Raw genomic sequence first — 23,452 nt, 5'->3', positions numbered from 1 at the left:
GTTTCATTTCATGTAAAGTTTACTAAAAAGTTTAGTAATTTTAGTATATTGTTTTTTATAGATTTTATTAATTTATTTCTATTTTAATTTAAGTTATTTTAGTACAATTAAATGATGAGAAATTGTACCTTGGCAGCTGGCTGAAATTTTTTTTTTTTTTTTTATTTCAGTTAACTTTTTTTTTTCCAAGTAATGAAAATGTTTTATGATTTTTTGTTTCAGTTTTAGTCCCAATAGGAATATCGTAATTCTCAATAGGATACATTTCTCCTTTAGTACATCAAAAGATCATTTTCAGGATTTTCCAAATACTGTAAAATAAACCCATTAAAAGGTTAGTTCCCCCCAAAATTAAAATCTTATCATTTACTCACCCTCAAACCTGTATGAGTTTCTTTCTTTTGCTGAAAAAAAAAGAAGATATTTTGAAAGAATGTTGGTAACCAAACAGTTTACGGTAGCCATTGACTTCCATTGTAGGGGGGAGAAAAATACTATTGAAGTCAATGGCTACTATCACCTGTTTGTTAACCGACATTTTTCAAAATATCTTCTTTTGTGCTCAACATAGAAAGAAACTCATACAGGTTTGGAACAACTTGAGGGTAAATGATGATTTTTGTGTGAACTTTCCCTATAAATGTACAGTAGTCTGACAGTACTCTTGAACTTCTGTTAAAAATTCAGTTTATTCAGTTGTATTTAATTCAATCCTTTGAAGATTCTAATTGATTCCCGTTTGGATCCTTTACATGTTTTTTCAAATTATTCCAAAAATTCCAAATAGAATCCTGTGCACATTCCATCAGGAATGTTGACTAGCGCTGCATCCCGCTCTAATCCCTCCCACTGAGAGTTCTATGGTTAGTTTATTCTAATGTTTCCATGGTTACCCGCTAGAGCTTCATTGAAGTGTAAAGAATTGTCAGGGAAACCCAAGATCTGAACTCACCGCCCACACATTCCACCGCTGTGCTACTTTTATGTGTGTGTTAGCGTTTGTGTGTGTGTCCAATTAAATTCCAGGCTAGACCCTCACTAACTGTGTGTGGACTGTCTGTGCTCGTTTCGTTTTACCTTGTTACATTGTTTGTTTCATACTAGTGAGCTCATTTGCATATTTCTGCATACTGTGCCGTAGCCCACCCGCTCTGCCTCCCAAGAAGCGACAGTCAGCCCACTCCCCCACACGTGTTGCCGTCGTAGCGCCGATGAGTCGAGTCCCATGTTGTCTCAACCTGCCTTCTGGAGCTCCGAGACAGGTACAGCACCTGAGCACGACCCTTGACCTTTGACCTCTCTGAGATGGCACCGTGCCTAATCCTGATTATTGATTATTTTTTAACCACAACAATAAGCGTAATGCTGATATCTTAACTTGAAAGTGAAGTGTGTAATATTGAATGGTGTTGAATTATAAACTAAATCTATTTTTGTTAATTGAAATCAAGCTAAAATAAAAAATATATAACCATAAATACTATAATAATAAAATCATATTCAAAACTTCATTCAAAATCACATATAATAGTTTTGCATGTCATTACAGTGTGCATTCAGAGAATTATTTTAAAACAATGGATGGGTCAAAATCTAGTCAATCTAATCCAAAAAGTTTTTGTCACATGATCTGTGTTTAAAGCAGCAGGAGTTTGACGTGGATCTCCTCCAGAGGCGTTTCTCCGGTGGGAGCCGATCATACGGCGGGGATTCGCCTCGTCTTTCTCCCTGTAACAGTATGGGAAAACTCAGCAAGTCCGACGAGCAGCTCTCGTCACTGGAGCGAGACAGCGGCCAGTGCTCTCGCAACACTAGCTGTGAAACACTAGGTATGCAAACACTATTACGAATAAAAGTTGAAGGTTTTTGAACACTTACCAGGATATGATCCTCTCTTTGTTTGTCTATAGAGGGATACGATCCCGATTACGACTTCCTGCATCAGGATCTATCCGTATCCGAGCCTTTACCGTTTCCGACGGGCACTGGCAGCAGTCTGAGCCCTCTCCCAGAATGCCATGGGGAGTCTCAGTCGTTAAGCCCCGCCCAGGCCCCCGCCCACCCGCGTTTCAGCGCTCCTGCCACCAATCAGGCTTCCCTGGAGTACTGGACCCCGCCCCTCACACCTGGACCAACCAATAGCGTGCTTCCCCCCGCCCTCCCACAGAAGAAGCGGCGGTCGGCGCCGATCATATCGGCGTACCCTCTTTACGAGCGCCTCTCATCGCACTACGATAACCTGTCAGAAGAGGAGCAGCCGACGCCACCGTTCCCGCTGCTGACGCCGGCGTCGCCGCTGCCGCAGGTCAACGGAGGAGACGATCTCTCGTGCTGTACTGACACCGACAGCCCACCGCCGCTGCCAGAGAAGAAGGGCAAACAGAGTAACATTGATTTTATTTTTAAATTTTTTTTAAGTGGGTCTCTTGAAATACCGTCCAGAAACATGTCTGGGTCATATTTCGTTAAATTTTTTTTATAATTTTTTTTTATTTTTTTTTATTGTGATACAAAAATATAAATCAAGCACGTTTAACTGTTTATAAACATTATAAAGACTGATTTCAAAACCACATATAGAAATAAATATTATATTTTGCATAAGAAAATCATGCCCCTTTCAATATTTTATGCATTGCCAGATCATTTAAAAAAAAATTTATTAGTCAGTTCTCAATACCAAAATGCTAAAACACCCTCTTTCTCATGTAATTGCTGTAATGCAAGTAATGATGTTATTTCAGGTTAAGTTTATATGATTTTTCACTGTTATCTACAACAGGATCTGCATTTTCATAGGTTTAAATAAAAGCATACAGTAGTTTTTTATTGTGAAATAGAAATCAAGAAAATGGCTCTCTTTCACATGTGTAACACTTATTTTTTTCTCTCTCTGTAGTCCTCCAGTACATGCAGTTTGTGGAGGATTATTCTGAACCGCAGCCGTCCGTCTTCTATCAGATGCCTCAGAACGAGAGTATTTACGAGCAGCGGAGGAACAAGCGCTTTCAGGAGGTTTACGGCTTCAACGATTCCTACAGCAGCTCGGACTCCGTCCACGAACCCATCCCTCCGCCAGCGCTGCCTCCCAAACAAAGACAGCTGGTGAGTTCTGATCATGTGCATGCGTGTTATCAGTGAGCTGTGCCTGTGGGCGCGGAGCATGCAGCAGGTCAGAGGTTAAGCTCCTGAAGGTCAGAGGTCAAACTGAGCTTCTTTAGATTAGGCAACACGTGACTGTTTTGGTGGCCACGTCAGGGTCACTGTAAAGTCAACTGGAAAATACGGATTAACTATGTTTTTTTTTTGCTTTTAGTGAAATAGTTACAGATTAGATGCTGTGGGAAATTTGTGCCACAGCAGAATCTTTCTCTTCTTATTTTCACATTCTCTTCATTTCTTTGCTGCTGAAAATTTCTAAAAATCTATAAAAACAATTACATAAATTGTGTGTGTGTGTGTGTGTGTATATATATATATATATATATATATATATATATATATATATATATATATATATATATATATATATATATATACACACATACACTGAACAAAATTATAAACGCAACACTTTTGTTTTTGCCCCCATTTTTCATGAGCTGAACTCAAAGATCACAGAAGGCCTATTTCTCTCAAATATTGTTCACAAATCTGTCTAAATCTGTGTTAGTGAGCACTTCTCCTTTGCCAAGATAATCCATCCACCTCACAGGTGTGGCATATCAAGATGCTGATTAGACAGCATGATTATTGCACAGGTGTGCCTTAGGCTGGCCACAATAAAAGGCCAGGCCACTCTAAAATGTGCAGTTTTACTGTATTGGGGGTCCGAAAACCAGTCAGTATCTGGTGTGACCACCATTTTGCTCAGTGTGTGTGTGTGTATGTGTGTGTGTGTATATATATATATATATATATATATATATATATATATATATATATATATATATCCCTTTGCTGAAAGAATGTTATATAGAAATCCATATAAAAATGAAAGTCATATAATACGTATAATTAATTCTAAATATGCATTTATTAATTAAATACTTTTTTTTATTTTAATATATAAAAAGTTAGTTAATAGTTTTCTTCTCTTCTGTTAATTTATTTTTTTGAAGGCAACATGGAAATCCAAATTGACCTTATTTACCTTGAAAGTTATATAATATTTAAACATAAAATACAAAGTAAATGTAAATGCATAATTACGTGATATATTAATAATGGTATATATTCAAAAAAGAATGTAAAAGCATCTCATTTCATGTTGCCTTTAAATCATTTTCTACTTTTTTCCCTGCTGAGTTGATATAACTCACTTTGCCTTTCTTTCTTTTTAACCTGATTTCATCCTTTGTTCTTTTCTCTCTCTCTCTCTTCTTCCTGTCCCATGTTTCTCTCTTGCGCTTTAGGCCACCTACACTTCTTCTCCTCCTCCATCCTCCTCTTCCTCTTTTTCAATTCTCCCTCCTCCTGCTGGGCTTCCGGAGGAGGCGGAGCCTGCTCTTGGTCTCAGCCTATCAGTGTCTAACTCCTTCCTCAGTGGCCACGCCTCTTTGACCACCCCAGTGGTGAGTGTCGAGCAATCAGGAATGTAACATGCAAGTAAACAATCCCAAAAGATTTTATCCTCTCTCTTCAGATATTTTAAAAATTTTATAACAATCCAGTTTTTAGAAAAATTTAGAAAGAAAATAAATTTTTTGAAATTTTTTGAAAAATTTAATCCAAATTTTTACATTTTTAACAATTAATTAAAGTGTCATTCTTGAGCAGAATACATTTCTGTGCTCTTAAATTCATTCTTATAAAGAATCTCAAATAATATACAGAAATTTGTTTCTACTCATGTTTTATGAACAATGCCCTCTATGTGTATTGTAGGTTTGCTTATGTATCATCTGTTTTCAGTGTGTTCTGGTCATTTTGTGTGTGGTTTGGAGACACATTCTCTTCATATGGTTTTGCCATTTTATTGTCTCTCTGGGGTGGTTATTAGATGTGACTTATGGAGTTTGTGAGTCCACTTTGCCCTTTTGGGTGTTTTATTTTTATTTTTTGGACTTTTGGAACCAGAACTGAAGCTGAATTAAAGTTTAAGTGTAGAAGCTTATCTAATCTTCGTTTATCTGGGTTTAAGGTTTAAGTCCAGAGCTTATCAAAATGCTGTTTAATCTTCATGTAGCATTAAAACTTAAGTTTTGCGTCTATGCTCATGGATGCCCTGCGTATGTTATTTTACTGACTCAAGGTCATTGCACACGGAGTCTGAAATTTTTGCATGCGTTTTTTCATATTCCCCATCCTTTCCTATCAAAATGCATGCTACGGATGTGAAAACGCAGAAAACCTGATTGAACCTGATCCGAATTTATTTTGTCGGACGAAAGTTTCGGAGGCAGTGTGCAAACGTGATTGACACAACATGAGCTCATATTTATTTTTTAACGTATGAAAATTTCGGACTCTGTGTACAGTGACCTTAACTCTGGCCTCCAGTTAGATTTGACTTCACCACCAGCAAATTCCAGTGCTGCATTTGACACTATTTTTTAGTTTTTTGAAGATTTTGCTCATTGCATCAGAAGTGGTTTATGTAGTCAAATGTTATATTATTTCTAGAGGTTTTTTTTTATTGTTTATTAGACTTGAGGTCATTCAGAATGTGTCATTGTTTATATGAAGCAGAAATTGAGAGATTTTACAAAAATCTAGTACAAAAGCACAGAAAATAACTAAAACTGAAATGAAAATGGAAAATATAAAAATAAAAGCTAAATCAAAATAGAAATAAACACGATAATAGTATATAACATAACAATGGTTATTACTGATGGTTATCACGAGGTGCTATTTAGAGTTCTTTTCCCTTGTGATGAGTTTTAGGGACTAGTTTGTCATGGTAACGGAATCTGGGAATTGTTCTGGAATGTTCTGTGCTCTTGACCCCTGACCGTAGAGGTCAGAGCAGAAGCAATATGATGTTTATGTGAGCGTGTGTGTGTTTGCCTAAGGAAAGAGTTAGTGAGTAAGTGACCTCTTTCTGTGTGTGTGTGTGTGTGTGTGTGTGTGTGTAAGATTGTGAGGAACCATATGGAAGTTTTTTCTCTTTCTATCTCTTTTCCTCACTCCCTCCTCTGAGTCTCTGTGGAATGCTTACATTCCGGAATGTCACAGAATGAGGGCTGCTCTTCCCGATCTCTCAGGGAAACATGTTGGACCATGTTTGCTGTGTGTGTGTGTGTGTAATGGGATGATCTGGAATGTTGTTGGTGATCCGGGCGAGTCCCTGCAGGTGCTGACTGAAATCCCTCTGAGCAACATCCGGAAGTTCAGCCAGGATTTGACTTGTCCAGTGTTCTGTTGTGTCGTCTGATGGAGGTTTTCTCTTTATAGTTACAAATGTAAACTCACTGTCCCAGTGTTTCCCTCTCCGTTCTCCAATCTTTTTCCTCCTTTTCAGATTTTTTCCATATACGTCCTCTGATTCCATCTTTCCTCTCCCATTTCTTCTCTTTTCTTCTGTCTCGACCAATCGCAGAGTTCCGACCTGGTTGGTTTGACCAATGCCGGCAAAGCTCTAGATGGTGGGGGTGTCTCTAACGGGTCCTTGACCAGCTCTCTGGTTTCTCTGGCTGTCTGTCTTCCTTCTGAGTCTTCTCTTTCTGATTCACTTCTTACCTCCGTGGTAAACACACCCTCAAAAACTCACACACATGATAAATATGGACTTATTGAATTCTAAATTAATCCAATCATAATCACTACAGAACTTTGTTTTGCATTTCTAGAATTAAAAATAAAGCATAAATGACTTTTTTTTTTTTTTTCCCACTAAAGACGTCTCCAAAAGGAGTTGCGGTTGTATGAAAAGCATAGCTACCTTAGGCACACATACATAATTACCTTTTATCTTTATCTCTAATTTTCCTGAAAATACAAAGTGGACTGTCAGATTATGTGCAGGTCCTTGAGAATGTGGATTTACATTGTGCAAAATAATGTAAACGAGCGCCATCTAGTGCTCAATCGACACTGCATGTAGTCTCTGTGTAATATCATTTCTTTTTTCAGAGTTTTCCGAGTGAAAAAGAGAGGTGTGCTGTTACTTTTGGAGAAAAAAAAACTATTTTCATGTGTGAGACAATGAAAGAGGGTCTTGGGCAGTGTTACTTACTATTGTAGTTTAGGTTAATATTTTAAATTAAATTATATTTAGATTTTTTTGTTCTTTTTAATTTTAGTTAAATTTGCAGTAATTGTTTTTTTTTTTTTTCAATTAAATATTCCCATATAGTTTTTTTTTTTTTTACATTTAGATTATATGTTTAGTTATTTTAATACTTATTTTATGTATTCCTTTATTTATGCATCCTTAAATATGGGCATTTTTAAATGTGTACCATTTTAACGTGTAATATTTACATACGTCTATATTATTCCTTTTTTTAAATGTGTATTGTTATTAGTTTTAGATAATTTATTTTTTTTAATTTGAATTTATTAAGGGAAAGCCCCTTGAGATGCTTCATCTCATTTTCAAGGGGGACCCAATAGTGCATGCATAAAAGAATACAAGATACAACACAAGTAATATCCAAAAAATAAAAAAAATAGAAAACTAATAAGACCTAAAGGCAATTCTTAACCCAAAATTAAAAACATAAGCAGGTTATTTTCAAATGAGATAGTAAATTAGTCCTGAAGAGACGGAAAGATGTGATTGATCTAAGGGAAGAAGGGAGATTTTTCCAGTCAGATGGAGCTTTATATTGAAAAGACCTTCACTGAAGATTCTAGGAACAAGAAAATGTGGATACTGCATATGTCGAAGGAAGTAGATGAAAATGGAACCAAATAAGAATGTTTAATTTTAAAGAATAAAAAAGTTTAATTTATTTTAGATTATTTATAAGGCAATATTAGTTTTTTATATATATATTTATTTTATTTTTATTTTTTAATTAAAAATGTTTTTTATCAATAATAATGAATTTTTTTATGGTTTTGATTAACAATAATAACTCCTGGTTGTGGGTCATAACTATAGACCAGAATATCAAAAGCAACTGCCCATAAATCCCTAGCAATCATCTGTGACAACTTATTGTTGTGGCATCATTTTTGCATGGAAATTAAATTATTTTGCACAGAATTGACGTTCTACCCAGAGCCGGCGCCAGGTCACCTTCGTCGGGGGGGCATTTAAACTTCTAGGGGGGGCACAAATCACGCAGTCTCTCCTTTGGGGGGGGTTAAGGAGGATCGGACGATATATGTCTCAACCGGGGGGGGAATGGCATCACTATCTTATGTGCGCGAGTGCCCCCCCCTTGGCGCCGGCCCTGGTTCTACCTATATGTCATAGAAAACTGTCACATTGTGTGTTTGATGGTGAATATTTGCTGTCTGTCTGACCGATCTGTGGCGTTTGTCTCTGTTGTTTTTGCTGTAGAGTGAAAGTGTGGATGAAGGTGGTGAGGGAGAGTATGTGAACCTGTACTCCTCCACACAGGCTAATGGAGAAAACACACACCGCACTGTAAGTATGCGTGTCATTGTATTAAGCTGTGTGTATGTGTTTGGATTGCAATTATACATTAGTTTGAATTCTTCAGGGCCCCTCGTCATGTGACGATGTGCTTCAGGACCATACCCCTCACATACCCACCTCCAATAGCAAGGAAGCTTTGTCTAAGGATAGGTATGAATTCCGATCTTTGTACGTGTGTGTGTGTGTGTGTGTTTGCTGTCATATGGACAGGTCAGAGATATGTAGATATTTGTGATATGTTTTCTCTCGCTCACAGGCCGAAGGAACCCAGTCATGGTCAGATTGATGATGTTGATGAACTGTCCCTCATTGATCATAATGAGATTATGAACCGCATCACACTCAAAGCAGAGGTAATAATACTGTTTAAAGCTATATAACGTGTTCATTAAACCTTTATTAACACAGTCATGATAAACCTGGGAGTATTAACATTGATTTGATTAGTTATTTGTATTAATTTATTCATGCTTTTGTTTATGCATTTATTTATGTGTTTATGGTTGAATTTATTTGTGCATTTATTTGTCCACTTCTGCCTGCATTTATTAATTTAAGCATTTATTTATGCATTTGTGCATGGATTTATTTATGCATGGATTTATTTGTGTATTTAAGCATTAGATTTTATCATGCATTTTTATGTTTTTTAATGCATTTACTTATTTATCCATGCATGCATCATTAAATATGGATATTTGTCAATATTTTATAACATGTATGCTGTGCATGTATTTAAATGTATTCATATTTTAAAATGTCCTGTTTGGGAAAAGTTTAGAAAATTATTAAAATCTTAAAAGTCATAGACATGTTAAAAAAAAATGTTATGCAAAGATATAAACTATTTCATCATGTAGAAATTGGTCTTATATGAATGTGAAAACTCCTTATCCAGTAACCACAAACAACTGCTAATTCATGGAGATTCATTGGATAAACAAAAATGGTTTAGAACTGAATTAGTACGCACTTTATAGATGACAAAACTGTAGAGGCGCAAATAGTATGTAAATTGACAATCAAATTAGCATAATTATGTATGAGATGTACAGTCAGCCAATCATAACTACAAAATAAAATCACTAGGGTTAATTCCGCATGGCATGTTCATTATTACACGGCTTATCAGATAAATAAATAGATTGACATGAAATATTAATTTGAGTTAAAAATATGCTATATTATGGGTAAAGAGAGAGGAATCACAGCGGAATTAAGTTAACAGAGTTATGTTGGAAATCTGTTGCATGAGGGTATTTGATGTATTGTGTTTTTTGACAGGGTCAGAGCTTTTGTCTGTTTCCTCCGGTGTTTAGAGAGTAATTCTGTAGTGGTTGATGCAAGTCTAAAACACACACACACACACACAGACGTCAGCTGGTGCAGTGCTGCGATGGGCAGCCGGAGCCAAACTGAGCCGGACTTCAGTTGCCTGCAGTAATATTTCTCTCTCTCTCTGATAGAATGATGATGGTCCTGATGTGAGAGCTGGCTCTGGTGATATACTGTTAGTTCACGCTACAGAAACAGACCGCAAAGGTAATTCACTCGCTTTCTTCATATGAAGCTCGCTCAGTCAGAATTTTTCTGTTATAATATGTCTGTTAGACTGATTGATTCCTGCAGTGTTTGTGTGATGGAGGTTTGCTGGATATCTTGAGTGCATATTAATCATTTGTCTGTTTGTGTTGTAGATTTGGTGTTGTACTGCGAGGCTTTTCTCACCACCTACAGAACCTTCATAACGCCTGAAGCCCTCATTAAAAAACTACACTACAGATATCCTTTCTACTGTGTGGTTTATTTTTATCTGTTAGTAGCAGTCGGTTTGCATGGTGTGTTTTTTCTTAACTCCGCCGCACATATACTCGGTTCTGTCACAGTCCAGACACCTTCAAGAAGCGTGTCAGTAAAAACACGTTCTTCGTGCTGGTGAGAGTTGTGGATGAACTCTGGTGAGTCAATGCATTAAGGTTTTTTTTTTTTTTATGTGGCTACTTCTAACAAAAGGTAGCTAAGTTGAAGCTGGAAAATATGTTTTCAGTTTATTTTTGCAGTAAATGCAATAGTTTATTTGCCAGAAACACAAGGACTTAAACAGGAATAGCAACATGTCATAAATATGTACAAGTTCATGGTGATTGTTTCTTTGAAAAAATAAATTAATAATAATTTATTCATAATAAGTAAAAAAATATATTGAGATATTCAGCAAGATTGCATTAAATTGATCAAAATTGACACTGATGATAAGATTGGATCAAATGATTGATTAAGTTAAATAATGTTCCATATATATATCATATATTGTCATTGTCATATATATATATATATATATAAAAACGTGACCCTGGAGCACAAAACCAGTCTTAAGTCGCTGGGGTATATTTGTAGCAATAGCCAAAAATACATTGTATGGGTCAAAATTATTGATTTTTCTTTTATGCCAAAAATCATTAGGATATTAAGTAAAGATCATGTTCCATGAAGATATTTAGTAAATTTCCTACCGTAAATATATTAAAACTTTTTGATTAGTAATATGCATTGCTAAGAACTTCATTTGGACAACTTTAAAGGCGATTTTCTCAATATTTTGATTTTTTTTGCGCCCTCAGATTCCAGATTTTCTAATAGTTGTATCTCGGCCAAATATTGTCCTATCATAACATATTTATTCAGCTTTCAGATGATGTACAAATCTCAATAAAAAAAAAAGAAGTCAATTATGACTGGTTTTGTGTTCCAGGCTCATATATATCTTTTATATGTATTTAAGACTTTATTTATTTGAATAGATATATTTTATGTAACATATTTAACAATTTGTTTAATAATGTTTTTGAAAGAAGTCTCTTCTGCTCACCAAGGCTGCATTTATTTGATAAAAAAAACACACAAGAAAACAGTAATATTGTGAAATATTATTAGAATTTAAAAGAACTGTTTTCTATGTGAATATATAGTAAGATATAATTTATTCCTGTGATCAAAGCTGTATTTTCAGCATCGTTACTCCAGTCTTCAGTGTCACATGATCCTCAGAAATCATTCTAATATACTGATTAGCTGCTCAAGAGGCATTTATCATTATTATCAATGTTGAAAACAGTTGTGCTGTCATATTTTTGTGGAAACTGTGAATAAAAAAGTTCAAAAGAACATTTATTTGAAATAGAAATCTTTTGTAATATTATAAAAGTCTTTACTCTCACTTTTGATCAGATTAATGTGTCCTTGCTGAATAAAAATATTAATAATGAAATCTTTTGAACAGCAGTGTATGTGTGATTGATTGACCTCTTGGTGTTGTCTGTGTGTCAGTCTGGTGGAGTTGACCGAGGATATCCTGCGGCAGTTGATGGATCTGGTCTTCCGGCTGGTCTGTAATGGAGAACTGAGTCTGGCGCGGGTCCTGCGAAAGAACATCCTGGATAAAATGGAACAGAAGAGGCTCCTGAGACACATGCACATGCTGAAACCTCTCGCCGCGCGGGGTGTGTCTGCCAGGTAAAGGTCAAAGTTCAGGGGTCATTGGGACGGTTCTTATCTGTGCAGGCTTATCTGTTGCCACGCCCAAATTCGCCTACTTGTACTATGCCCTAAAAGTATGTACTATTTTTGTGAAGAAAAAGTACATACTTTTGAGTATGTAGCAGAATACTAGGCACGCTTTGGGACATACTACTTCGTCATAGCTGCTTCTTTAACGGACGATCTGTTGCTTAGTTACGTGCATCCTGTCAATCATCTTGTCACAGTTAAAATCATCCACATTTCGTTTAATTTGATTTCCTTCCATATTGGAGAGAAATAAAGAAGCACATCACGGGTCTTTCATGCAGAGAACTCTGCTCATAATGATGCATTTAAAAGTTAATGACCAAACGCATCACTATAAAAGTTCACAGTGTTGCTGCAGATGAAATATAACGTGAATAACATTAAATTAATAGTTTTTAATCAGGTTAGACATTGATTATTTATCACTCAAATCCCTTTCTCTACTTGTCCGTCACTCGCGCATATCCGCAATGTTTGTAGTTTTTTAATACGTTTGTAGTTCTAATCGAATCCACGTCCACCGCGCAATGTGTTGTGGGCAATATTAGCCGTTAGAGTGAGTATCGATCTGCACTTCGAATTCTAACCGGAAGTAGTTGACCATCTGGGAATCTTTGGCATACTTATTTAAACACTATGATTTGGGACATACTAATTCTATTTTCGAATACTATTTAGGACGGATAGTATGCGAATTGGGACGCAGCATGTGTGTTTAATCGGCTCTTTCTCCACAGGCCCGGAACGCTGCATGATTTCCGCAGTCATGAGATCGCCGATCAGCTGACGTTGCTGGACGCAGAACTGTTTTACAAGATTGAGGTAACACACACAGATTCTGTTTTACTTGATATAGTAATGGAAAAAAAGAGTTTTGAGATTTGTGAGTGTAAAAAGTAGGGATGCCGAAATGTTTCATCTAATTTTGGCCGATACCGATATATTTCCTTTTGTTTGGAAACAACACCAAGTCTCTCCTGTGCAGAAATTATAAGCAAAATATTTTTCATTTTGGTTTGTTTTTAACTACATTTTTTAAATAAAAAATAATGAAGGTTTTTTTTAACAGTACATTGAAGCTTTGAAAATAACTATAAATAAACTAAATCAATCTCTGCATTTTTACCCCCAGAAAGATGCAGTTAACCCTAACATTTTATTTTAAGATTTAACATTTGTAGATGATCTAAAACAAAAGAGCTGTAAGAAGTCTGAAAATGTTTGAGCTCATGATTTAAGAAATAAAACATATTACACATTAATGAATAAATCAGTATATATAAAATTATTTAATTTACAAGTGTCATGTTTGTGATTTTCTTCCCCATGTAAGCTATAGTTTCTGACCATTAAATCAAAACATAATCATTATTTTATGACATCGATTACTGCTGTATTTAATCAGAAACACAGTCTAAATGTTATTTGCGTAGGCTATTTTTATAACTTTTAATTTAATTAGAAGTAGGCCAACAGCGATTTAATCCAATCACTAGCACACCCTGAGCACATGTGAGTTAACCCATTCCTCTTATCGGCAAGACATATCGGCATAATTTTTCATATCAGGCCGATGCCGATATTTACATTTAAAGCCATTATCGGCCGATTCCGATATCAGTCCGATAATATTGTGCATCCCTAGTAAAAAGTAATACCCGCTGTTCTCACTGTCATCAGATTCCTGAGGTGCTGCTTTGGGCGAAGGAACAGAATGAAGAGAAAAGTCCAAATCTGACACAGTTTACAGAGCACTTTAACAACATGAGCTACTGGTAAATATTTACTGAAACCTGCTATCCCTTCAAAATGACGCATGTTTTCTATATATGCATATTGCACACAAAAATATCTTAAAACAGCATGTTGTGTGTGATTGGCTGGATTTACGCTGAATTTGCCAGCAAACAGCACCAGGCTGATACAAGGATTACTTCTGAGGAAGAACTGGGGTCTGGAATTGTGTATGAATTTGAAGTTACAATTTTAGTTGAAAACTTTTAATGTAGACATATAGACAAATATAGACATAGGGCCTTATGAAATCCATTGTATAGTATTTTTTCCCAAATTCGATTTTTCCTGCTTTCATTTTCTGGATTATATGTAATAGAAATTTAATTTGTTTTAATTAAATGTTAATAATCAAAAAACATGTCTAATCAATTGAATTATATTATATATATATATATATATATATATATATATATATATATATCTCATGCCCTACTACATATTCCCCATACTCACTCAATACCTCTGTCATCCATGTGTGTACTGAAATGTGATTCCTCCTGTCCAATAGGGTGCGCTCTATCATCATCCAGCAGGAGAAAGGTCAGGACAGAGAAAAACTGCTGCTCAAATTCATCAAAATCATGAAGGTAACTAGAGTAACACACACACACATTTGAACATTACACGCCAAACTCTCGATCATCCACAATCATTCACTCTAAACTGCTTTAGGCTCTATTTGTGGCTGTGGGGTGATTCTGAATGCATCACTCTCTGTATTTTCTGAGTAATTTAATGGTTTTGTCTCGCTCATAGCACTTGCGGAAACTGAATAACTTCAACTCTTATTTGGCGATTCTCTCGGCGCTGGACTCTGCTCCAATCAGACGACTGGAATGGCAGAAACAGACGTCTGAGGTCAGTCACACCAGTCTGATTTCCTTCTCACTGCCAAAACTCACACAACTGAAGAAAATCATCCAATAGTAGCCAATCATATGAGTTTTTTTTAACCTCTGTCTCTGTTGTTTCCAGGGTTTGGAGGAGTACTGCACCTTGATTGACAGTTCCTCGTCCTTCAGAGCGTACAGAGCGGCGCTAGCAGAAGTGGAGCCTCCATGCATACCATACCTGTGAGTAGAAACTAAACCGTACTAAAATAAAAAACAGAGTCAGAAAATCAACTGAAATTAAATAAGGAATCGGCAAATAAAGCATTTTGTGCTCACTAAAGATGGCTGTTTCAGCCTTAGACTGCTTACCCAAGGATTGTCTGGTGAAATCTGCCCATTTTGCAGCTTTTGAGAGTCAGAGAAGCACAATTCCTAGGTTCGACTAATTTTATGAGGTTCATGACATTGAATTTTGACCTGCATAAAAATATGTGCCCGAGTGTTTAGTATTATTTATGTATTATTATATTATGTATTATTATTTTAAATTTATTTTGTTTTGTGCTTTTTTTTTTAATATATATTTTTATTTAGCTTTAGTTTTTTATTTCAGTAATTTTATTTCTTCAACAAACTGTTTTAAGCATCATTGTTGTTTTAGTATTATTTATGTATTTATTAATCTTTTAAATTACCTTTTTAATTTTAATACTTTGAGTTTTCAGTTTAATTTTATATAATTTTTTAGTAATTGTTTTAGTCATTTTTATTAGTTTTTTTTATTTATTTAGCTTTATTTTTATTTCAGTCATTATTTGTCATTTTATTTCTTTAACAAACTTATTTCAGTTAGTTGCCAAGGCAATATTTCTAATTTTCATTGAAGTTTTTCTTCTTTTTTAATTTCAGATTTTTATTTTATTTACTGAAAATGATTTGTAATAGTTTTTGTTAGCAATAACAAACACTGACATGCACATCTGATGTTTTCTACAGATCTGCTGAATTTCAACCAAAAAATGACTATTAAAACTAAACAGAATTTATCAATAAAATAAACATTCAAAACTGCATTAATCTGGTGTGAATTATATATACTTGTATAGTTAATTTTATTTATTTTTTCCTGACAGGGGTTTGATCCTACAGGACTTGACATTCGTTCACCTCGGAAACCCGGATTTTATTGACGGTAAAGTGAATTTCTCCAAGCGCTGGCAGCAGTTCAACATTCTGGACAGCATGAGACGTTTCCAGCAAGTGTGAGTAATCTGCTGGCCTGAAACCCAGCGTTTGACAAACATGAGATTAGATTACATGTGATTCAAGCTGCAGTCCAAAACTCTGCCTTAGACTTTGCTCTAACAGGCTTGTAGAATGAAGCAATGAGGCATGAAAGACTGTGGTCAAATCAAACATCACTTATTTAATTAGTTAATCATAATTATTGCATAAAAATTATAATTATGAGATACTGAATAGGGATGCACGATACCATTTTTTCCGATCCGATACATAAAATTCTGAGTATCGTCCGATACAGATACCGATCCGATACAGCACTGTTTTGTTTGTTTTTTTTAATCATCATTGTAGATTTTCTATACCTCATTGTACTGATCAACCGATATAGTTTTTTTTATATATAACCGATACCAATTATTTGCATGTTTATGTGCCCGATAACCGATATGCAGAACCGATATTTATTTACTGTTATAAAGTAAGTCCATACTTCACTTTGGTTTTGTCCTCCTTTCAGTCATCTTAACAAAAAATATTTTGGGAATTAGCAGTCTTTCATGTTAAATTTAATCTTCGTATTACAACAATAAAACATATTTTATTTATAAAAAGCTTCAGCAGCAACACTAATATTAGCAGTAAGCAAAATAAATGTAGAATGTCTAATCTTTTCAAATGGAGAAAATAAAGGACAGGAGACATAACTTCATTTTTAACTACAGTTTTAGTAGGTTTTAAGCTTTTTAATATGCTAAACAGTGAAGAATAATTAACTGGATAATGTTAATTCACTGAATAATATTCTCTGGAATATAACAAACATTGTATTTTATTGCATTTCTCAACTGGCATGCTGTATTTTTTGTCGTTCTAAATTATGCTGCTGACAGCGCGGTTTATTTATGCATTTACACAGAACTATACTCAAACTGCGTTCGATCGCAGAGATAATAATTAATTTCCATCAATTGCACGCTCCCTCAAAACTTGCGACATCTGTGGCATTGTGCTGTGTGATAAAACTGCACATTTTAGAGCGGCCTTTTATTGTGGCCAGCCTAAGGCACACCTGCGCAATAATCATGCTGTCTAATCAGCATCTTGATATGCCACACCTGTGAGGTGGATGGATTATCTCGGCAAAGGAGAAGTGCTCACTAACACAGATTTAGACAGATTTGTGAACAATATTTGAGAGAAATAGGCCTTTTGTGTACATAGAAAAAATCTTAGATCTTTGAGTTCAGCTCATGAAATATGGGGGCAAAAACAAGTGTGTTACGTTTATAATTTTGTTCAGTGTATATACTATAAAATTAAAAGACATTTCTTTTAAATGTATAGCACCGTAATGGTGGCAGCAACATATGATAGATAGGACAGAACAAGAAAGGCTATTAATAATCTTTCATTGTGCAAAAGTATTATAATATGAAAGGTTCCAATACAGAGCGGCACAAAAGAACTTATGCATATCCCGTGCGTATCTTATGCATATCTCACATTAAACTATGTAACGGCTTCAGAACACTTGGAATATTGTGCACAAATACTTTATGGTGCTTTATAATGTTTTTGTGCCTTTCGTGGGGCTTAACAATAGCACAGAATACTATACGCACAATATCGGATTTGGATCAGTCTCCTCTGACCAATACCTGATCCGGTAGAAAATGACCGTATCGGAGCCGATACCGATACTTAGTATCGGATCGGTGCATCCCTAATACTGAACCCAAAAATAATTAACATGAGGTAAAAAGTTGGTGATGACAAAAAAAACTAAACAATTATGACAAGTCATAATTATGACAAAAAAATGCACAATTGTCACATAAAAAGTAAAAAAAGAAAAGAAAAAGTCCATTATGGGATAAAAAGTCAAAATTATGACAAACAATAATGGAAGTCATTTATTTTGTCAGTCTTTGTCATTGGCATGAAAATAACTCAAAAAGACAAAGTTATGAGATACTGAGTCAAGAGATAAAAAGTTGAAATTGACAAAGTTATAATTATAACATAAAAGGCACAATTTTGACATAAAACATCAAAATTATCATTAAAAACAATTATAACATGTCGAAATTGAGATACTGAGTCATTATGAGATTAAATGATAAAATTGACAAAAAACATAATTATGACCAAGTCAGTAATTTTCGACCAAGTTGAAATTGACATTAGAAGGCATAATTATGACATAGAAATTCAAAATTGAGAGACCGAGTCACTACGAAATAAAGAATCATAATTATGAACGATAATGGGCAAAAAACAATTATGATGTAAAAATTTGAAATAAGATCATTTATAATGAACTATAATTTACCAAAACACAATTTTTTCCCCCATATATTTTAGAGCTGGAACTATGTTTTTAATGTGTACGATTTTTATTTATGCATATTAATATGATTTAGTTAATAAGAAAAAATATTATATTAATATTTAATGTTGTATATATTTCATATCATATGCAGATTTCACCAGTAACTGGTTTAAAAAATTGGTTCCATTATTAATTTTGATCTTTAATCGTCTTTGTAGACACTACGAACTGAAACGGAACGAAGATATTGTCTCGTTCTTCAACGACTTTAGCGATCATCTGGCAGAGGAGGCATTATGGGAGCTCTCGCTCAAGATCAAACCACGAAACATCTCGCGGCGCAGGACGGAGCGCGAGGAGAAGACCTAGAACTTGAAATCTAGAACCCCAGAGACAATTTACGGTGAGACCTGAACCTCCTTCAGAACCTTGGGAACCCACGCTAGGCTGTTTCACCCACGCTAGAGTTCTTAACCCGGTTCTGGATCTGAAATGGGCTGAACCGACACACGCAAGCTCCTATTTGCACCAGTAAACTGAGACATTGGCAGTATTTTTCCCTGACTGTTGACTTTAAAGACTCTCGAGGGGAATCCTGATTCAGTACAGATATACAGATATGCACGCGCGCGCACAGAGGGCTCGAGTGGACCCCAACGCTGTGATATAAAGCTAAATCCTCACAACTTTCTATGTTTGCGTGTGTTGATGTGTGGCTGTACAGAAAGACACACTCTTAAGAGGGCTTGGTTCATTTGATCTTAATACACTGTGCCTGATGGAGTGAGTTCGTGTTTGTTTGTCCTGCTCGGACGTACCATTTGACCTTCCAAAGGTCTGATCCAACCTACGATTCGCCCGTTTGGACCTGGGTCCATTCGGAAATGGGTGGACGTGTGCAATCTTATAAGCGTTTTATAAGGAATATTCGCTGATCTGTTGAAATTAATATGTTTTGACAGACGCGGTAAGTAATGGACTATATGGAATATATTAATTTGAAAATTAAAGAATGAACTGGACATTTGGACTAATTGTTCACATCATCTTGCTATATTGTTTTGCGTGTGATCATGTGCACCCCTCATTATAACTGTTTACCCCGTCACAACGCTGACAGCCCCACGAATTCCAAATAAATCAAGAACTTTGCTTTTTTTTTACCTTAAAATAAAAAGAATTTACATTGTGACACTATTTTCATGACCATTTCTTTCTCTTCCCAATTCTCAGTAGCTTGCAAAATGCAAAAAAAAAAAAATATTACATTAAAAAAATGTCAAAAATACATGACTGTAAAAATATAAATGTTAATTTAAAATAAATTTAATGAGTAAAATCAATACTCATGAAAAAGCAAATTGCATTTGTAAGGTACAAACATAATGGTAGTATTTACGCTAATCTGAAGGTGAAAAATGGGTCACATTCATAAAACAAAAACATAAATCTTAAAAATTTTTAATTGTTCATAAAGCCTTTATGCAATTTAAGTAATCTCGAGCTTAATAAAGTGTCATAATGCAAAAAAATACATTTATCTTTAAACCGTTACCTTAACATTTACCGAAGCAGACTATGATGTCACAGAGAAGGGGCGGGGCTCAGTTTGACAGCGTGCGGTGTGTATGGATTTTAAAAAATTTTTTGGGATGTGTATATGTTCTGTATAAATGTACATGTACAGTTGATGTATAATCTCCCATCATGTAGAGAGGGCAGAGGAAATATATTTTCAAACCAAACGAGTCATGCACTAAAATAACTAACATTATGAGGCAAAAAAAACTAAAACGTGAGGACTGAATATGCTGTGATCTCTGGGCATCAGAGAGAGTGTGTGTGTGTGAGAATGTGTTTTTTCTACAGAGCGTTGTTATTCACATATGGGAGAATGGAAGCTGAAGCCGCGTTCTTCAGTGTGTATGTGTGTGTGTGTGTGTGTGTGTGATGTTTACCGACTTCTGGGAATTTTTTTCCTGATATACCTATAACATGCTGTATATTCAACCACCAATAAAACTGCTCTCTTTGTATTGTGTGTATTTTTCCAACACTACATTTAGCACGTTTACACCTACAAAAAGTGCCATTACTAACTAAATTAATACATTTACTCAGCAATGCATTAAATTGATCAAAAGTGACAGTAAAGGCAGTTATAATGTTACAAAAGAATTCCATTTCAAATAAATGATGTTTTTTACTTTCTATTATGCTGGAAATCCAGCTTTGATCACAGGAATCCGTTACATTTTAACATATTCACATAGAAAACCGTTATTTTACATTGGAATAATATTTCACAATATTACTGTATTGTTTGGACTTTTCTAAAACATTGAAAAATCTTACCGATTCAAAACTATTAAACAATAGTGTATCTTGGAGTATTATGTAAATATCATGATCAATTAATAGGGTAATCAAGATGTATCAAGTTACTATCATAGTAATACCATCATTTTCTTTGTGGATATTCAGAATCAGTACTATTATACAATACTATCACATACCTTGAACTAATAGCATACTTCTCAGACACACACAACGGTATTTGTGTGTAAATACTCATTTAAGTACCATGGTATTACTATGGTACATCACCTTCATCTGTATAGTGCTTTTCATAATACTATAAAAAACAGTGTACAAATAAATGAAATGAATTTGCATTATTTCGTCTATCTGACACTTTTATCAAACACAAAAAAAAGACATTTAGTCACATAAGCATGTTCTCTTTAATGTTTAAAAAAAGGTTTGTACAAGAAAAATGCAAAATCTGATTACAAATAAAGATCTATTTTAAAATAGTCACATTTAGGGACAAATTACAAAGAGAATCGAACAATATAAATTATACAGAACATTCAAAACAAAGAGACAAATCAGTGATAGTGAGATTAATATTTTAAATACTAAACTATCACTATCCTGACCAAACAAGAGTTTATGATCTTGACAAGACAGTAACACCCTTGTGAAGCACTGAAACTTTATTTCAGGTGTTAAAAAGACATTATACTTGATAATAGCAACACAAGTTGACTTTTATGTTCTACATGTGTAATTACAATCTCACGTTTTATAGTGGTGAAATTACAACCTTAATGAGACGGATCAGGCAGACTGGGCCCTGTTAAAAGTACTGACTGTTATTATAAATATCATAAGAGTAGAGACTGATGTGATTAGCATGTGAATTGTGACATGTAGGACATTCACTATTTTATATATACAGAATAGTTGAGAAAGATGTGACTACAGGTTAAAGTTCACGCTGAGGGTCAGGAATAGTTCACCCAAAAATGAAAATTGGCTGAGAATGTCCTCACCCTCAGGCCATCCAAGATGTAGATGAGTTTGTTTCTTCATCAGATTTGGAGAAATGTAGCATTGCATCACTTCTCAGCAGTGGATCATCTGCAGTGAATGGGTGCCGGGATAAAATGGGATAAAAATTACTAATGAATATAAATACATGCACACACACACACACACAATATAAAGGTGTCAAAACAATCATACATTGATGGCAGGTGATGCATGATATGCCAAATTACACAGAAAATAGATTAGGATCAGCTTCCTTCAAGAATCCTATAAAGGGGTTCCATACTTTGGAAAAACTCACATATATTGTTAAGGGAAAACCTGAAAAGTTTTCCAAAGCCAAGCAATGAGATAATTATTGTAACCACACTGTAAAAAATGATCGTGATTTTTAACGGTAAAAAACTGTGAAAGTGCTACGGTAAAAACCGACGGAAAGTTCCTGTAAAATTTACAGGGAAAACCCGTAAACTGACGTTCCCAGAATTCCCTGCGTACCATTCTGTTTGAATTGGACGTTTTTTCTTTGAAATAACTATGTTTCTTCTTAGTTTTGTCTTATCAGTTATGTTTATTAGGGTTGTATGTTACATCTAATGTTGTTAAATGAATGTTTATAGCATATTTCAGTTTAATGAGTCTCACCATGATGGTGTTTAGTGCTTGTGTGAATGATACTGTGCACCTTCTGTATATGCTATTGTTTAAAAGTTGCTTGTGATGGGCTTTGGTTCATCATGTGACTTTCTCATCATCACCTGCATTTGGTGGTTATATATATATATTATATATAATAGGTTGGCATATTAAGATTATAACAGTTAAAGAAATTACGGTATTTAACTGTAAATTTAAGTTAAAACCTAAAACGTTGCTACCGTATTTTTAACGGTAGAATTCTGGTAACCACAGCTGCCAGTTTTTTACCGTAAATTTTACGGATTTTTTTTTACAGTGTTTAAAGTGAGGGCTTTCTGTTTTTCCAATGACGAGCTACTATAAGTTTTGCTTGTAATAAACAGAATATCAACACTTTCTTATCAGAGCTAGTAAAAGTGCACGTTACAGGAAAAATATTTAGCATACATTTGGGAATATTTTGTTTCAATACCATGGATAAAAAGTTTAAAACTTTTCCCCAAAAGCATTCAACTTGGGGACACTTCCATAAACGATATAAAGTTCCTATCTCTTGATTGCATTTTACACATTGATCTGGAATGTTGGGATTAAATTTGTGTAGTAATTCAGGAGTTATGTATACTCTCATTATCCATTTATATTGCAGAAGTTTGATTAATTGTCTGGGTTTGGGTCTTTAGACAGACACTCTGCCATTCATCTTCTGTTATATTCTCACTTATATCTTGACTGCACATTTATTTTCTGTATTTTCCTTGCAATTAGTAGAGATTCGTCTATAAAATAAAGAAATTTGCCATTGAAGTGGTTTAAAGTCATTTTTTCTAAAGGGGACAGATCTGGCAAGAGAGGAGAATGATGCCGTCTTATTAATAAAATTTGAAGATATTAAAAAAAAATGTGTTTTAGGTAAATCAAACTTTTGTCTAAATTCCTGAAAACCTTTTGATGCCCAAATTTTAAATCCAGCATCATGTGTCCCAGGTGTAAAGTTAGCGTTACCCCAAATAGGGGTAAATTGTGATAACTCTCCAAGATGTTTCAAGACTTCATACCATACCAAAATAATATTTTTAACAAAGGGATTGAAAGTGGCTTTTTTCAATTTGGGCAGGGGTGCTGAGTACAAATACAGATTCAAGG

The 23,452-nt window shown here is 34.8% G+C and overlaps 1 protein-coding gene across 3 annotated transcripts in view; it reads left to right on the top strand.

The window, feature by feature from the left end:
* rapgef1b (Rap guanine nucleotide exchange factor (GEF) 1b) overlaps window positions 1–20,366 on the top strand; it is a 39,162-nt gene extending 18,796 nt beyond the window's left edge. The window contains exons 8-27 of one of the 3 annotated variants that reach the window (XM_079395065.1): window positions 1,142–1,262; window positions 1,643–1,829; window positions 1,911–2,384; window positions 2,900–3,105; window positions 4,416–4,574; window positions 6,545–6,691; window positions 8,459–8,545; window positions 8,622–8,707; window positions 8,814–8,910; window positions 10,024–10,099; window positions 10,255–10,339; window positions 10,423–10,515; window positions 11,885–12,070; window positions 12,862–12,946; window positions 13,805–13,899; window positions 14,430–14,508; window positions 14,678–14,779; window positions 14,897–14,994; window positions 15,888–16,016; window positions 18,550–20,366. In XM_079395065.1, the coding sequence (XP_079251191.1) occupies window positions 1,142–1,262; window positions 1,643–1,829; window positions 1,911–2,384; window positions 2,900–3,105; window positions 4,416–4,574; window positions 6,545–6,691; window positions 8,459–8,545; window positions 8,622–8,707; window positions 8,814–8,910; window positions 10,024–10,099; window positions 10,255–10,339; window positions 10,423–10,515; window positions 11,885–12,070; window positions 12,862–12,946; window positions 13,805–13,899; window positions 14,430–14,508; window positions 14,678–14,779; window positions 14,897–14,994; window positions 15,888–16,016; window positions 18,550–18,700 (2,743 nt within the window). In that variant the 3' untranslated portion in view covers window positions 18,701–20,366. The remainder of the gene's footprint in view (window positions 1–1,141; window positions 1,263–1,642; window positions 1,830–1,910; window positions 2,385–2,899; window positions 3,106–4,415; window positions 4,575–6,544; window positions 6,692–8,458; window positions 8,546–8,621; window positions 8,708–8,813; window positions 8,911–10,023; window positions 10,100–10,254; window positions 10,340–10,422; window positions 10,516–11,884; window positions 12,071–12,861; window positions 12,947–13,804; window positions 13,900–14,429; window positions 14,509–14,677; window positions 14,780–14,896; window positions 14,995–15,887; window positions 16,017–18,549) is intronic. The other 2 variants (XM_079395066.1, XM_079395067.1) reach the window with 2 other exon arrangements.
* The last annotated feature ends 3,086 nt before the right edge of the window (window positions 20,367–23,452 follow it).

Source organism: Barbus barbus (assembly GCF_936440315.1).
Source record: "Barbus barbus genome assembly, chromosome: 36".
Lineage (NCBI taxonomy): Eukaryota > Metazoa > Chordata > Actinopteri > Cypriniformes > Cyprinidae > Barbus > Barbus barbus.
The sequence above is the reverse complement of the archived record's forward strand: the minus strand, read 5'-3'. Positions and strand labels throughout refer to the sequence as shown.